Raw genomic sequence first — 18,094 nt, 5'->3', positions numbered from 1 at the left:
TTCAGTTTTTCAAAAACACTGTCAGCCAAAGAAAATACATTCCTGGGCCACACATGGTCATGCACTCCCTGGCTTTGATCTCTAGCCGCAGGTAGGCAGGCGCAAGGATTTAATGATTCCCTGTATATTTGAATTAATCTAATGTATTAAGTACCTTTTACAAAGTAATGCAAATAAGGCCCTAATAAGTTTGTTAATTGATCTTTCTTTCTGGGAACATCATCTTTGACAGTTTAGAGTCAGTGTGGAATTGTACAGCACCAGTTACTGTGATCAAAAAGCTACCTATTTTGTCATAAAAATATTGACCGGTCAATGATATGATAAAGTCTAGTAATTATATAATAAATGTTTCAAGTAAAGTAAGTAAAAGAACATATTCTTATTTTCAGGTTTGTTCTTTTCATCTGATTGTTTAAAATTGGCGATGGCAATAAAAATCAATTTTAATGTAAATAGCTAACAAAGAAATGAATTTCTGCGTGGAGGATTTAGGGGGATAAGATGGCCCTATCAGCATTACCTGGCCCTTTGTGCTGGCTTTGGCAACCTCGTTTGTCACAGTTAGATCTAGAGTCTCTGCTTTTGTTGCCCAGACAGAAACCATAGCGTTGGTTTCTAGATGATAACTGACCTTCCTTGGGCAGTGAGCACAGGCCCATTAGTAAGGAAAACAGCATGGATATATCGCTGTTCGTACCTCTGTGATTACTGATGCTGTCTGCGTTTCGGGCCTTGCCTGCGCTACTCGGTGCATGCACACCACAGGTGTACTATGTCTGTGCTGTATGTACACATAAATAGGCACATGTGGCTAGAATGTGCAACACAAATGTACCCAGTATTCTCTGTCCTCATTTGGGCGCAAGCCCTTCGTATTTGTTATGTTGTGGTGTGCCCTGGAAAGCAGAGCACATATGATTATTTAACTTGTTTGCACATTTGGAATGTTAAGCAGCTTGAAGAAAAACAAATTACCAATTACCTTTATGTTTCTGTTCTAAACTATTACTGATGCATTTATTACTTGGGTGCATACAAAGTAACTGCTTAATTGCGTGCATGCGCGCCTGGACTATTTCCGTTTTTGGCCAGCCAGCATGACCTTTTTGCTGTTTTAATATGATTCATCTGGTACCAGGAGTCCTGGAAATGGTAGGAGATGCTATACACTTTAATTGTTTGTGAATGTCATCTGCTTTGGTACTGTTTGAGTGGTAGCCCTCAATGTGGCTGTGTTTGATTATTCTATTTTCAGTTACATTCTGTGATTGTAGCTCCTTAAGTGTAAGATCTTACTGATACTTTAGAGATAATGGTAATTCATTCAGGTCCTTTAACAGATGATCAATCAATAGAAATATAATGACTGCCTGGTGTGTGCCTTAGTAGGTCCTTTAATTTAATATGCTTCTTTTTCTAAAGTTTGCAGGGGCATCCAGGAAGATGGAGATTGTGAGAATGAATGTTCTAGCCAACTTCATAAAGCTAACTTACATTCAGAATAGAACCTTACATTATGCTACTCTAGGTTTCATGCCAGGGGATCATTTCAATCCTAACAGAATTTTATCAGGTGTTTTTGTACTTTCTAGCAGTGAGCACAAGGCCCAAGATAAGCCTACCTTATGTGCATTTTTATAGTTTAGTAAGATTCCTATGTATTTACTGTCCATGATGCAGTTATAGGTAAATCATCTGTGGAATGAGTAAAATGGTAAAGTACCACAGTTTCTTGGAAGTACATAGAATATACATTGGCTCTCAAATTTTTATTGGCGATTTGGGAACTTGGGCCATGTATGACAGGGAGAGAGTGAACAAGAGTGTAAGATGCCTCTCAGATGATCTTTGCTGCTTCATCATCACCACAGTTACCATTTATTGAATAACTACTATGTGTTAGGCACTGGGCTAAGCCCTTTAAAGCCCCCAAATTATGAAAGATAATTGTACCTTCAGTTAAATTCTCTCTTTCTCTCTCTCGCCTAGTTACCACATCCGAGACACAGAGGGAGCAAGGAAACCCACTCTGTGTTGAAGGCAGCCTTGCATAGCAAATGGCAGTTCTGTTTAGGTGCTTGTTTGGTTCAGCAGTTATATTTTCAAGTACTCCCAGACTTTGGGAGACATTTAAAGTCAAACATCCATCTTGGTTGTTACCAGCTACTGAGCCATTTTCTTCTTACCTAGTTACAGTTCTGGGTGTTGGTGTGAATATCAGAAGGCCATGGGGACCACGTCTTCTTCCCTGTAAAAGCTTAGGGCTTCATAATCGTTCTTTTTGAGCACATTGCAGTTTATCAGTTTCTCTTTTACAAGATCTTCAGATTTCTCACTCTTACCATATTCATTCATAATCTTTCAATTGAGTAATTTCAGTCATATTTACTCACCACAGCTTGTTCAGTCCCATCTTTATGGGATTGATAATTCCTGTTACTTATCATTGAGAACTACGTTCTTTTATTTAGCCACATTTTCTAAGGAAATGAATCTGTTGCTATCAAATGATCAATGCCATGTTAAAGGAGTTTCTTAATAGCATACATTTAAATAGCTCATCTTAATAATCCAACAACCTCATAGGCTGTTTGTACCAAATATAAGGTTGTACCAAGTGCTGCCTATTCAACCTTTCCCATAAATTCTGACTCAGTAGCTAATGATAGAAAAGGGTTGATGACGGCTAGAAGTGATTGACCTTGGAAAGAAAGAAAAGCAGTGTCATAGGGACCAGTTATGAGGTAACTTCTAGAGACACATTTGAGGATTAATTTAGAAAGTAGCCCAAGAGCAAAAGCTTCTTGGTTCACCAAAAATGAAACAATAATTTTGTATAACTTCTGTTGAATAAATAGCAAGATGCAAATTGTACGTGGCATAATGTATTTGCACATTGCTTCTGATTTTCCCTCCTGGTAGAATCTGAATTGTTGAATTAAAACACATGTGAGTAATTTTTATAATTGAAAGATATATATTTGACGTTGTACTGGACTGCTGATTTTTATTTTTTGTTGCTAATACATATTCATTTCACATTTGGACAGATACGGCAGATGGTGTTTCTCAGGAGCTCTTCTCTGCTGGCTTGGTTGACGGTCACGATGTAGTTATAGGTAAATCATTTTTTAGTATGCAATGTCATTTTTTTGCTATATCAAATGGAAATGCACTTAAACAAAATTTTCATAAAAGAATAATGTATTCTATGGATTTTTGAAAATTTCCTTTTGAATTTTCATCTTTTATGTGACGGAAGTATATTTAAGAGTCATATTTAATTTTCTTTTTAAAAAAGCTCTTAATGTAATTCATCCTATTACTCTGGAGGTGATTTATCCAATAAGGAATCTCACTTGTTAGAAATGTAACAAAGAACCTGGAAGTAAGACCCAAAAGTCCATGACAAGGCAAAAATTAAGATGCTGTAAATTCTATGCGCCAAAGTATGGGGACCTTTGAGGTCCTTTATGAGAATTTTCTCTGGTTTTTCTTTGGACACAGTTCTAATAAACTTCGATGTTAGTTTTTTCAGCCCTTAGCAAGATTCCTCATAAAGTCTTAAAGTTGAACTTAAAGATCATTCAGTCCCGTGCTTTCTTGTGTAGACGAGGAAATAAATTCCTAAAGTGATTTGTCCAGAGCCATGCTGCTGGGTTGTGGCAGACCCACTTTGAGACTGTGGCTCTTTCTACCACTTTTATAATCAAAAGATAGCTGCCTGGAGACAGGGGCGGCTGCTAGATAACAGGCATACCGATTGGAGCAAGAAGTGAATGGTGGCCTCCTGACAAGGCAAAGGAGGCAGAAAAGCTGTAGGAGGCAGACAATGCCATCTAAGAGAAAGTCTAGCCTCATTCTACATAGGGTGGGTGTGGATAGCTCCACATTACTTGGCAAATTCTTAGTTATGAAGATTTTATAATTTAGTTTATTATTGGATATTCATAATGATGACTGTCGGTAATCCAGATTCGTTAACATTATACTAAGGTTAATTATGACATAATAAATATATTGTTAATTATATATAATAATATGTTAGAGAAATGTGTATTATGATAAAACTTTCTTCAAAAATATTCAAATCAAAACCAATGCTTGAGCCTCTTAAATGATATGTTTGAACTAAGAAACATCACTTACTGAAAGTTCTACCTAAATAATGCTGGGGTGTGTGACCGAGAATGAGTTTGAGGCAGATATACTCACCCATGAGAATAATTTCCTAGAAATTCTATAATATAGATCATTATAAGTGAATTATTTTGTTTAAATTAGAGTAACTGAGTTTTTAGTGGGAGATGAGAATTCTGACTAAAGAATCAATATCTAATATTATTGATATACAAACAATATTTCATAAATGTAAAAATACAAAAATATCTTCATAATTAGAAAAACACTTTTTTTCTATTAATTGTATGTGTACACATTGATTTCATGAGGAAGCTCTGATTCCTCTGCCAAATGGTGCATATACAAGTAAATAGAGACATTTTAAAAGAAAGTATTTGTGTGTATCTCCCTATATACCCTATCTTTCGCACTTTCCTGTAAAATCTTGTGAGATCTCACGGCCAGTAGACTTTTTAGCTAAGTTTTCTGATTAAATGTGAGGGGGAGATGAGTAAAAAGGTCAGTTCAACTTTGGTATCTACTGTGAATTCCATATCAGAGTTTTTATGTTAATAGTTCCTAAGTAAAATAATAGATGAAAATAATAATCAAAAACACTTTTATAATAAAACACTGAATAATGTCTCCTATTGAGCAAGAAGTCAAAGATCAAATAATCTTTTGATTTGAGTTGATCCTGGCATGTGGCAGGGAATGTGGAAAATAAAAGGGATTCATGAAAAGATACTAGGTGACATCTTTATTTAAGTGCGGTCTTCCTTCAGACATAGTCATATTTAGTGTACTTTGTTTTCTGCCCCATGCTCAGCAGACTCTAAACTAGAGGATTTTTTGGGTCCTAAGATTTTTGTTGTGGTGGTGGTGGTGGTTGTTGTTTTTTTATTAGAGTTGATATAATATTAGTTTCAGGTACACAAGATAATGATTCAATGTGTATCATATTATGTTGTGATCACAAGTCTATTAACCATCCATCACCATACAAAGTTATTACGATAGTATTGACTATATTCCTTATGCTGTACATTACATCCCCATGATTTACTTATTTAAACTGGAAGTTGTACAAACTCTTACTCTCCTTCATCCCTTCACCCATTCCCCCATCCCCCTTTCCCTCTGGCGACCATCAGTTTGTTCTCTTTGTCTATGAGCCTGTTTCTGTTTTGTTTGTTCATTTTGTTTTTGTTTTTTTGGATTCCACATATAAGTGAAGTCATATGGTATTTGTCTTTCTCTGTGTGACTTTTAGCATAATACCCTCTAGATTCATCTATGTCACAAATGGCACAATTTCATTCTTTTTTATGGCTGAGTAATATTCCATTATGTGTATATATATGTGTGTATACACACACACACACATACACACACACACCACATCTTCTTTATCCATCCATCTGTTGATGAATACCTAGGTTACTTCCATATTTGGGTTAGTATAAATAATGCTGCAATGAACATAGCGGTGCATACTCGTGTATATCTTTTTGAATTAGTGGTTTTGTTTTCTTCGGTTAAATTTTTAGAACTGGAATTGATGAGTCATACAGTAGTTTTTTTTGTTTGTTTGTTTTTAATTTTTTGAGGAACCTCCATACTGTTGTTTTTCATAGTGTCTGTCACAATTTACAATCCCACCAACAGTTCGTGAGGTTCCCTTTGCTCCACATTCTCACCAACATTTGTTATTTGTTGACTTTTTTCATAATAGCCATTCTCACAGGTGTGAGGTGATATCTCACTGTAGTTTTGGTTTGCATTTCCCTGATGATTAATGATGTAGAGCATCTTTTCATGTGTCTGTTTGGCCATCTGTATGTCTTTGAATAAATATCTGTTAAGTTCTTCCCATTTTTCAATTGGATTGTTTGTTTTTGGTTTTTTGATTTTTTTTTTTCTATTGAGTTATATGAACTTTTTATATACTTTGGATATTAACCCCTTATTGGATATATGATTTACAAATATTTTCAGTAGGTTGTCTTTTTTGTTTTATTGATGGTTTCCTTCACTGTGAAAAAGCTTTTTAGTTTGATACAGAAATCTGTTGCATTTTTATATACAGTACGAACTATCAGAAAGAGAAATTAAGAAAACAGTTCCATTTACAACTGCATCATAAAGAATAAAATACCTACAAATAAATTTAACCAAGGAGGTAAATGACCTGTACTCTAAAAACTATAAGATACTGATGAAAGAAATTGAAGACAACACAAATAAATGGAAGGATATACTGGCTCCTGGATTGGGAGGATTCACATCATTAAAATGTCCATGTTGCCCAAAACAATCTAATCTACACACTCAGTGTAATCCCTATCAAAACACCAATGGCATTTTTCACAGAACTAGAACAAACAATATTAAAATTTATATGAACCACAAAAGACCCCAGATATTCAAAGTAATCTTGAGAAAGAACAAAGTTGGAGGTATCATGCTCTTTGATTTCAAACTAGGCCACAAAGCTATAGAAATTAAAACAATATGGTACCAGCACAAAAACAGACACATACCGTATTTCCCCAAAAATAAGACCTAGCTGGACAATCAACTCTAATGCGTCTTTTAGAGCAAAAATTGATATAAGACCCAGTCTTATTTTACTATAAGACTGGGTATTATACTATTATATGACATGACATGACATGATATGACATTATATTGTATTGTATTGTATAAGACCCAGTCTTATAGTAAAATAAGACTATGTCTTATATTAATTTTTGCTCCAAAAGACGCATTAGAGATGATTGTCCAGCTAGGTCTTATTTTTGGGGAAATACAGTAGATCAGTGGAACAGAATAGAGAGCCCAGAAATTAACCCACACTTATATGGTCAGTGAATCTACGACAAAGGAAGCAAGAATATACAATGGGGAAATGACAGTCTCTTCAATAAATGATGTTGGGAAAACTGAACAGGTACATGCAAAGACAAAATGAAACTGGACCACTTTCTTGCACTATATACAAAAATAAACTCAAAATGATTAGACTTACATGTAAAACCTGAAACCATAAAACTAGACAAAAACATAGGCAATAAAGTCTTTGACATCAGTCTTAACAGCATTTTTTCAGATATGTCTCCCAGGGCAAGGGCAACAAGCAAAAATAAATAAATTGGTGGTTGAGTTTTTTAAAGGAATAGATTAAGGTATATTTCATGGACAACTTATTGAGTGTGTTTTCAATGTAGTACATAACCAGAAAGCTCATATTTTTCCACAGTTTAATTACTCATTCTTACAATTTTTTTTTTTTTTTTTTTTTTTCAGTTTTGTCTTTTTTCCCCTAAGAACTAAGTGTAGCATATTGGAGTAGGACAATGCATGTGCAATTCTTTCTTATCTAGTAGCATTAAAAATGCCTTATAGGGATATCACACCTTAGAGTTACAAACAACATTTGCATATTTTATCTGATCATTGCATCAGTTTTATAAGGTAGAAAGGACAGATTGTTTTTAATCAGTATCTTATAGACGAAAAAAGGAGATGAAAAGATGTTTCTGGATATTGAAACTTGTCATGGTCCTTTAATTTGGCTCTTGTGACTCCAAGCCCAGAGTTTAACCCTGATGCTCTGTGTGCAGTGAATCCGATATCTTCAGCCTTGAAAAGTAGACCTAGATAAATTTAAATGATGGTGGTTTTTGTGTCTCATGGGGGGGAAAAAGCTTTTCTCATTGATTTTTCTGATTTTCCTGCAAAATAGATTATTCTATTTTTCTGCATCAGTAGATGATTTCTATTTTAATTGTTGACTACTTGACAGATAAAATGTGTTTAATTGTGTCCCCTCTAACCTATCTCAGCACTTCTCTGCTCCCTCCCTTATCTCCTATTTCCCTCTTACTGAATTTGTCCCACTAGCATATGGTTATATTTTTCTCTCATCTTAAAAAACCCCCTTCCTACTCTTTAAATTCCTCAAAAGAATTGCCCCCCCCCCATGACTTCAATTCCTTTCCTACCACTATCTCTCAAACCCACTCCAACCAAACCTTTGACCTCTTGTCTTCATGCAAACCTTTCTTTTCAAAGCCATATCTGGGTAAAGCACATGCCTGGCAGATGAAATGGCCGATGCAAAGGTGTGGAGGGGGAAGATGAGTGACCCATGAATGACTGCCATGATCCTAAATCCAGTGCTTAATTCTAGTCCTCATCTTACTTGACCTGTCAGCAACATTGGGCACAGTTGACAATGCTCTCCTCCATGATAAGCTTCTTTCATTTGGTTTTTAAGACTATTCCCTCTCGATTCCCCCATCTTACTGGCGTTCCCTTCTCGGTCTTTTTTGTTGTTTTCTCCTCATTTCTCTGACCTGTGAATATTGACATGTCCACGGACTCTTTCCTTGGATCTCTTCCCTTTAATCACTTCTCATCTAGTTTCATGGCATTGATGCCTTCTATTTTCTGTCTTCCAAATTAACATCTCCAGCTCAGACCTCTCCTTTGAATGCCAGACTCATATCCAGCTCCCCTTTTGGTGTCTTCAGTTAGAAGACTAATAGGCATCCCAGATTTAATTAACACCTCCAAAATCCAGCCTCTGGGCTTTCCTCCCAACCTGCCCGTCCAGTAGCCTTACACTCTAAGGTGATGTCAGCTCCATCTTTTCAGGTTCTCGAGCCACAAACCTAAGAGTTCTCCTTAACTTTTCTTTCTCTCATGCCCAACATCCAGTCTGTCTGAATGTGTACCCATGATCTGGCCACTACTCACCATCTTGCTTACCATCCGGTTTCTCATCTCAGCTGAATGATTGCATTCATCTCTTCGCTGGTCTCCCTTCTCTTCTGTTCTTGGCTCCCTTCAGCCTATTCTCATCTCAGCAGCCAGAGCGATCCGAGTAAAAAGTAAGTCATATGCACAAGGCCACATGAAGTGTGATTCCATTTATATGAAATGACCAGAATGTGCGAACCCATAAAATCAGAAAGTAGATTAGGGGTTGCCAGGGCCTTAGGGTCAGGTGGGGAAAGGAAAGTGACTGGTAATGGATATGAGTTTCTTTGGGGGGTAATGAAAATGTTCTAGAATTAGAAATGGTAATTGTTGCGCAACCTTCTGACTATACTGAAAAACAGTGAATTGTGCACTTTAAAGGGGTGAATTTTATGATGTGAATTATGTCTCAGGAAGAGTAAGCCAGATCATATTAATGCTTTAGATATAACTGATGGCGTTCCATCTCACATGTCAGTGATCTTCAGTCCCCTACGTGGTCTGTCCTCTGTCACTTCTCAGACCTTTCTCTCTTATACTTTCCCCCTTGCTCATTCTGCCCCAGCGACACTGGCTTTTGTACTTCCTCTTCCTTCTGACAGGATGCTCCTTCCCCAGGTGCATGGTTTTATCTCCTAGTATTTAAATACTACCTGTCAAAGAGGCCTTCCTTGACCAGGCTAGTTAAAATTGCAACCCACTCTCAAATCCATATGCCCTTTCCTTTATTATTTTACCCAGTCTCTCCTCATCTAATAGGTATATGTTTCATTCATTTATTTTGTTAACTATATCAGGTTATTGCTTGAGAATGAATTCCTTGAAGGCCAGGATTTTCATCTGTTTTGTTAATGCTATGTTCCCAGTGCCTCCAAACTGTGCATTTCCCATAATAGACACTCCATAAACACTTGTTAGAGATAAACACATTCCATTTTGAAATACACAGGTAGGTCTCTTGTAACATTAACTTTAGAAACGGAGACTATTTTGAGTTTAGTATTATAAGAATCTTTTGAGAGTACAGAATTCAAGTATCATTTTATAAATACGAAATTCACTTGACAAAAGCGGTACATAAAAAAGTCCAATTCAACTTAGAACATTGGCATGCAGAGGTTTGAATGATTTCTTATGTGTGTATTTTTTCAGCGTTCATAATATAAAACAACTAACATTTAAATAGATTAAAAAAAATTTTCTTTCCCATCAGAATTTTTGCTTCAATTGAAGTAAATGCTTAGGGCAACATGAAAAACCTGAGAAAAGCAATAGTATATGTTTTGGAGCAGTGAATATTATGACTTTTAATATAATGCAGCAGATGTTACAAAAAAATCTTCCATACCTAGCTTCCGGGCAATCTTCCTTTAGTGTGGGAACCTTTACAAAGCAGAGTTTAGATTGAAGAAGGACCAGGTGTAGTGACATGGAGTGATTGCTTTCGTGCAGAAGCAGAGCAGTACAAAAATTAAAAATACAGTGTTTACAGACTATCGGAGGGCCTGAAAAAATAATTTTCCTCCCACCTTCTAAGTTCTCATAACTGGGCTAATAATCAAATTAACAGAGACAAATTAACAAGAGAAAATAACCAATGTTTATTATGCGAATGTACATTCGGGATGCCATAAGAATGAGACCTGAAACGCATTGGACAGTTGAGGCTTATATGCTATTATGGGCAAAGGAGAAAAAGGGAGCAGGCAGGTGTCTGGGATTTTTGAAGGGGTAATAGGAAATTTATAGGTAGCCAAGGCAGAGCTGAACACCTGGCAAACAAATTCCTGCTAGGCAACCCAGAAATAATGGGGCACCAGGGGGATCCAGCTAACAGGCCCCTGCTTAGATCCTTCCTATTTAATACTAAAATGAGGATGCTAAGATTCCTGTCCTGGAGCAGGCTTTTCCATCTGAATCTTTTAGGAAAGGGAGAACGTCAAAGGTTCTTTCTGAGTCTTTTGTTTCTTAATACCCAGCTTAGAATCAATATTCCAAAAGGCACATTTTGGGGAGGCAAAACTGGTCGCCTTCAACTGAAATCATAAACCCACTTCACTTGTGCTTAAATGCACTACTACCATAGGCAAAAAGCAGGAAATATTTTTAGGCCTTGTGTAAAATGGAAACTGGTAAGATTGGTAAGACCTCCTGGGTCAGTGATACTGGTTTAAAAAAATAAGTTAACTTTGCAAGATGCACACCTTGATAGTATGCATGTATAAATTTGCTTATCTTACCTGGCTGGGATAGCTGACAAATGGCAATAGACCGATCTGAGTCCCCATCCCAATTGTTTCAAAGAGGAATCCTGAGCATGACTGATAGAGTGAGGCAGCAGAAACGTGTTTCCTTTGCCTCCTAGTGAATAAACACCAATCACAAGTTTCCTCTGGACTAGAAGCACGGGAGAGAAAAAAACAACTCATGTGCAAAAGACAACAGAGTTCTGAATTCTCTTCAGACCTTGTGATACATGATATTTTTGAGCTTCTCTTGAATGAATGTTAGAGCCTTAGCAACAGAAAGCACACCTGTTGGTGTTTCTCGGTTGCCTGGCCTGCTCACCAGCTCCTACAAAGCTGCTGAGCTCCCATCTGCAGTGCCCCCTTCAGGGCCCAAGGTACTACTGAACATGGAGGAAGAAGCCACTTGGCAGCTGCCTTCTGGAGAAGTGCCAGATGTTGGAATTTCTGTTTCCTAAGAAGGGAGCTGTATAGTTCATTTGTATAGTTCTCCTTTGATGGATTTGGAGCCTAGCTGACTAGTTATCACTGCACTGGAAGCTGATATTCACCATATATATACATCCCATGAGCTCTCTCAGTGGACCTTTGACATACTGTTCGTGTCCCTGCAGTGTTCTTTTCCTGCACAAGGACAATCCTTTCAACACCTGTCTGCCCTTCAAGAGTCACTATAAATGCCACCTCTGTGAAGCCTTCTCTGATGCTCACCTCCTCCATCATAGATGCTGGAGGACAGCTTTTCATGGTTTTGCTTGCCAGAGAACTGTATTTTCACCATTTTTGTGCCATGTGGCTTTCATCCTGCTGTACTTCCTGGTGCATGTCTTCTCTTTGTGAGGAGATGGAGGGCACCTTTAGAAAAAGGCCTGTCTTCTATTTTATTGAATCGCTACCATCTTTGCCACACTAGGCACTTAATAAATATGCCCATGGATAAATGAATGCATTTAATTCCTTCTGACAAATTGAATACTGGGAGAGTTGATTTGGACAATACAACTATTGTTGTACCCTCTCAAAATTGAATAATAATTCACCATGATTGATTTTCTTTTCTGTCTGCCCCTCTTCCCTTCTATCCATCCTTCCTTCCTCCCTCCCTTCTTCCCTTTCTTCCTTCTTGATTTTCCACATGACTTTTGAGTCTTGACTCTTGAGAAGGAAATGTGGTTGGTCTAGAAGGCCTCTGGTGCTTACTGAGATTACAGTTTGTCTCAAAGTATGGACCGTGAGATGCCTGCATCCAAAATGCACATTTCTGCGTTCCAGCCTAGAGTTACAGAATTTGGAGTCTTGGACATATAGCGCGGGAGTTTGTGTTTTTAACAAGCATCCCAGGTGATTCTTACACACTAGAATTTCATGGCCACTTTTCTAGTTTCTGTTAGCAGTAACCTTTGGAGAGTGTTGAGCTCATTTTATTATCTGTATACTCTTTCTAATTTCACTAATTTCCTTTGCTTTTCTGCCATACTTGATTCTCTTCTCTCTTTAGGAGTCCATTTTAAAAAGGTGCCAGTGAACTTGATAAATTGTGTGTGTATAAACAGTATAGATGTGTGGAAAAGCATCACTGGTATAAATTTTTCCCATAATGAGTCATTATGGTTTTTATGAAAACAACTGTTGCTGCTCAGAGTGCAGTAGGATCCTCCAGGTGGCCTTTGGCTTTTATTTTTCCATATAACAGCAAAACATCTTTAAGCCCCACAGTATGCAGGCAACAGAACCTGTGCTCATCCATGGGCATGAGGTTGGATGTGTGAAGTGCTTTGTCCTCCAGCTCTAGTCAGGGCCATTTAAGTCTGTTGTGAGTGATCTGGGATTTATTGACCAGCAGTGCACTTTTGCAATGAAAGTTCGTATTCTCTTATATTCAGTTCAATGATTGTGCTATGATGTTGAAATTCACTGAAGGAAAACTTTTGTTCAGAAAATAGTGTCTCTATTACACAACCGTGCTATGATTTTAAAATGGTGAAAGATAATTTAAAAAGGGAAGAAAACTCCATAAGCCCTTTCTGGGTTTAGACAGACTCAGGGTTAGTTGAAAGATATCAATAAATACAGTCGAGTGATTCCTGATTAAAAGTTGTCTGTATGTTAATTTTAATAGTCTAAGGAACTAAGAGCTAGAAATGGCTTGGGAGTACTATACTGATTACTTTCCTTGTATAGTTTTTGCAGAAATAAATGCTGAACAGTTTAATATGGCATAGGGTTACTGTTTTCAAAAATGTGCCACTGCCAGTTTGATTGTAGATCATTGTCCCTGGTTTCCCAACTATCTTCTTTCAAAAAAAAAAAAATCTTTATTGAGATATTTATTCCCTAAACAGGAAAGTTTAATATTACTTTTAATATATAAAAATTAGTATACAAAATTACTTTTAAATATTTACAAGTGATAGTCCGGACTAATATAAACATACCACACATGACTGCCATTTGTAGACGAATTAAAATATTCATCAGTTGAACTCGTTGGAGAGATGGTAGAACCACAGTGTTGTTGTTTAAACATAAAAAGAGCAGTTGGCCCTGTGGAATGCTGGGAAGAAGGCCGGAAAAAATGTGCAGAGGGCACACTCGCTCACTCTCTCCCGCTCTCTCAGCGTTAATTTTGAAGCTAACAGCCTAAGGGTTAATGTATGTTAAAGTTGATTCAATTACAACAGATAGACTAAAGGCAAATATAATTCTTGTTTTAAAAGAGTATCATTTTTATAATCTGGTGACCACACTCCCCTGACCCCCCAAAATTCAAGGGAATTAAACAAAAGAAACATTTTCCTTACAAACCGCGTCAGAAGCTAAAATAAGCCGCCCACTCCTGTGATTGAATCTGATGCCAGCCCCAGCCACCCCCTGTGCTTACTTACCGCCAATTCTAATGGAAAATGATAGACTATCCAGATAAGAGTTGGCAGAATTGTTTATTAAAGACATTCTGATTCGGGGGGTGGGGGGAATGGCAATTCAAAATTACCTTTCAAAAGGTGGGCAAATATTATTTCCAGGAAGTTCTAAAAAAGTAGAAAATAACATGTGTCATGTCCCCAAAGATGTCCTCAGTTCCTGTGTTACATTATTATGAGTCCTTGCAGCAGTAAACACACGGTAAGCTCTGATTTCCTAATTAACTTTGTCCTTTTTATTGAGTTAGGAGTTGTGGATCCTCTTTGAAACCATTGCTATAAATAGACTCTAGTTAAGATCTATATACTTAATTTCACTGACGTGAAACTAGAGCTAGCTAGTGGATTTGTCTTAGATATTCACTAAGTCAGTAGAGTCTTGCTTTTTTCAATTACTTTAAATTCTCCTGTTTTAATTTATATTAACCTATCTTTTAACTCTAGAATCAGATATGCCTGAAGATGACACTCAATCCAGCCAAACATTCTGACTTCAGAATTACAATCAGCCCCAAATTACTAGTCCCTATTTGTAATAAGAGAACATCTTTCCAGTGGAAGTAAAGTAGGTTTACTCCAGTTCAGGAAACCTAGCCATTCTGATAGTATACATTTGTCTAACACTATCAGGTGTGTAGGATTTAAATTAAATAGCTCTCTTCCTGAACAGTCTGTTCCATTGGTAGACTGATCTGTCTTTGGTTGTAGTTACTGTGTGTGTGTGTGTGTGTGTGTGTGTGTGTGTGTGTGTGTACCCGCTTCTAGTCTGTCTGTGATATGCAAGGTCAGAAGGACAAGAAAGGACTTCCAAATTGCTTAGGCACCAGCCTTGTTTTCCTTCCCTGTCAGATGACTCTTAATTCCTCACATATCCTTCTCAGTTTTGCTTCTAATACTTGTAGTTGTCAATGGCACTGAGAGATAAGGTAGGAATGGCATGCACTGGAAATTTAACATCTAATAGAGAGGTAGGGTACGTATTAGGGGACTTTATTTAGACAGCACTACTCTTGGGAAGCATAAAAATGCTCTAGATTATTCCTACTAATGGGCTTCTCGGCTGCTGGCACAGTAGGCTTGCTGGAGCTCTTAGGATTTCTTTAAAAACAAAACAAAATAAAACAAAAAAAAACACCCTGGCTTTTTTATGTAGTGCTTGTGAAAATTGTTATTAGGTAAGGAATGGGTATAAGAAATTAATTTTTGTTATTTTTTTTTTCAGGAAGGAGTTTTTAATGTCAAAAATACAGAACTCTTCATTTAAAATAACTCTGAACAGTGGCTTTATATGGTTAATTAGCAATAATTAAATATAACAGCTCAGGCTTCTAGGCATAATCTGAAATATACAGTTCAAATGTATGCAGACTAAATAGTTCTTAGCCAATAATAACAGGTACTCCCCTGAGGTATTACTGAGTGTACCCAAAGGGATGTGTCTCAGGGTCCTTAAATCACTTTGTCAGTGCTGGTTACCATGTGGTGGGCTCCAGGCCTCCTCCTTGTTCCCTGCCCAAGAGGCGGCCTGAAGAATCCTCACTAGTTCCCAGACAGCATGAGGGACCCAGTGCCTACAACAGGGACGATGCTTCTAGAAAGTCCGAGGACACTTCCTGTTAATGAACCACGGTGGTACCTGCTTCCCTGCAGGAGTGGGGAGAACGGCCTTCTGCCACACTTTGTCACCCAGGCCCCGAAGCAGCCTTGCCTCATTTAGTAAAAAAGGCATCGAATCTTCTCTGTGCTGGGCACACCTGGTGAACAAAGCAGACAGAGTCCTTGCCTCCCCGAAGCTTCCAGTCTCGCAGGAGACGCAGACATCAGTTATGTCCCTACACAGGTATAGGGGAAATTACAACTTGCAGGAGGTACTCTGAAGGAAAAACAACGCACTTTAAAGAAAGACAGTAATAAACAGGGGGTCCTCAGTAGATTCAACAGTAAGGTAAGCCCCTCTGAGGGAGAAACAGCTGAGTGAAGTCTTAGATGTAGCCTGGCCGTGCTGGGCAGACGCACAGCTTGTGCAAAGAGAGTGAGCTCTGTAAAAGGTGACCAGTGTGGTGAGTGAAGAGAGGGTGACATGAAATAAGGCCAGCGTGGGCAGCAGGGACCAAATAGTGCAGGACCTTGTAAGTTGCCATTTGTTATAATGCCTTGTGAAAGCAGAGTCCTAGTTATTCAACGTCAGTTGAGTCTCTGTGTAGGTCAAGTATAAATCTTGCACCTTCCCTGCCTTTTTCCAATCAGACAGGGCAAAGAAATACTCCCCTTCAGTCTCATTCATCCTGCAAAGTCTCAGCTCACAGTTTATATAGGCCCAGACCGCTTTGCTGCCTGGACTTGATTCCCGACTGGCTGCGGTGACCGGACAGTAGGACGGGGGGCCTGGAGAAATAAAAGCGGAAATGATGTTCCAACATTCAGGTTCATTTACGCTCCAGGGCATGGAAAAGTGACTTGTAATTTAATGTTTGGGGACCAGGAGAGCTTCAGAGATACCCTTCAGTAATTCTGAATCCAATTACTCTATCAAAAGGAAATTAGGATTCCTAGAAAAGGCAAAAATGTGGACGTGGATTGCAGGCGTTTTCTTTATATTAATTGGTAACCAAAAAGCCTTCATATATATTCCCAAGGAGGATGAAGTATATTTTCCATGTCATAATATTGCTTTTATTCTCACACAAATTATGGTGTGGGTTAAGGTAGCACCATACATACAATAGGACAATTATCGTTAAAAGAGAGTACCAAAGACATACAGTACTAATATTCAGCAGGTTAAAGCAAACTTGCCATTTCAAGGCCATTAATTGCAGTTGAATTTAGTGAATTTTCTTTCAGGGCCTAACAGCCTAATTACCCAAATTAAAATAGGCATTCACGTGGCATCGTGTTCAGCATGTAGGCGTAGTAAAGTAGGTCTGGTTTAGCTAATCTTTGTTCTGGTGAACGAGGTATAGAGCTGGGCCAGTGCTTCCTCACGGTGGTGATTTCTGGAGGTTGATAAACTACTAAAGCTCTCTGATAGTGTTGGTCATTCCTTTTTATATTCTTCCTTTATTGGCTTTACTCTCTGTGCAATACTCTCTTACTAGGGGGAAAAAACAGCTTTCCAAACTTCTGAGGGGTAGAGGTTAATAGAAACAGTGAGTGGTGTAGAAATTACTATACAGGACTCTATCTATATAAGCTCCATTACTATATAGGCTCCTTTAACTGACATCTGTAATTATTTATTTTTCAATTATAGTTGACATTGTTATTTTATTAGTTTCAGGTGTGCAGCATAGTGGTTAGTCATTTATATAATTTACCAAGTGATTCCCCCCAATTAGTCTAATATGCACCTGGCACTATACATAGTTATTACCATATTATTGACTGTCTTCCCTATGCTGTACTCCTGTAATTATTTAAATACCTGATTTCAGATTGAGTGGTTACTGGTAAGTTTTAACGTCAGTTTTTATCTGTCTCTTGAGCCGCCGCTGCGTGGCTTTCCGCATTGTATACTGCTTTTTGTGATTACATTGATAAAACATCCCCTTCTTATTTCTCAGACTCTGAAAATCTGAAATATGTGGAGACTCTGTGATGTAGGGAAGGAGCGCTGGCTTTCGAATCAGAAAGACACAGGTTCAGATCCCAGCTCTGCCAGTTCATAGATGTGACTGTGGGAAGTTACTTCATCTCTCCAGTCCTCAATTTCTTCTTTTCCATGGAGTGACCCACTTAACTCATAGAGTTGTTTTGAGCCTATTGGTTCCATGGAGTGGTTGGTGTGATAGCGGGTCCTTAAGAAAGACTCAGTAGTGGTATTTCTTCCTTCTTTTTATTTTGGAGTCAATTCATTTGGACTCAATGTAAGACTTCTTTTATGAAATACCCGTCGGAGAATGGAAGGCAGCCTCCAGTTTCCCCAAATAAAATGAGACTCAGGTCCGTGGCAGGCAGGAGCGGAGTTGGAAACTCCTCGTGAGGAAGAATAACTGAAGCACAATAGTCCATGACATCCACAGACTTTGCCTCTGT

General features: G+C 37.9%; 1 protein-coding gene across 4 annotated transcripts in view; it reads left to right on the top strand.

Moving 5' to 3' along the window:
• The window catches only part of STK39 (serine/threonine kinase 39), a 281,554-nt gene that overhangs the window by 223,591 nt on the left and 39,869 nt on the right, over window positions 1-18,094 (top strand). For all 4 annotated transcript variants that reach the window (XM_074337417.1, XM_074337430.1, XM_074337427.1 and 1 more), the window contains one exon: window positions 3,054-3,122. In XM_074337417.1, the coding sequence (XP_074193518.1) occupies window positions 3,054-3,122 (69 nt within the window). The remainder of the gene's footprint in view (window positions 1-3,053; window positions 3,123-18,094) is intronic.

The sequence above is a fragment of the Rhinolophus sinicus genome, linkage group LG01, assembly GCF_036562045.2.
Source record: "Rhinolophus sinicus isolate RSC01 linkage group LG01, ASM3656204v1, whole genome shotgun sequence".
In the NCBI taxonomy this organism is placed as follows: Eukaryota; Metazoa; Chordata; class Mammalia; order Chiroptera; family Rhinolophidae; genus Rhinolophus; species Rhinolophus sinicus.
Note: the sequence above shows the minus strand (reverse complement) of the source record. Positions and strands in the feature narration are given on the sequence as shown.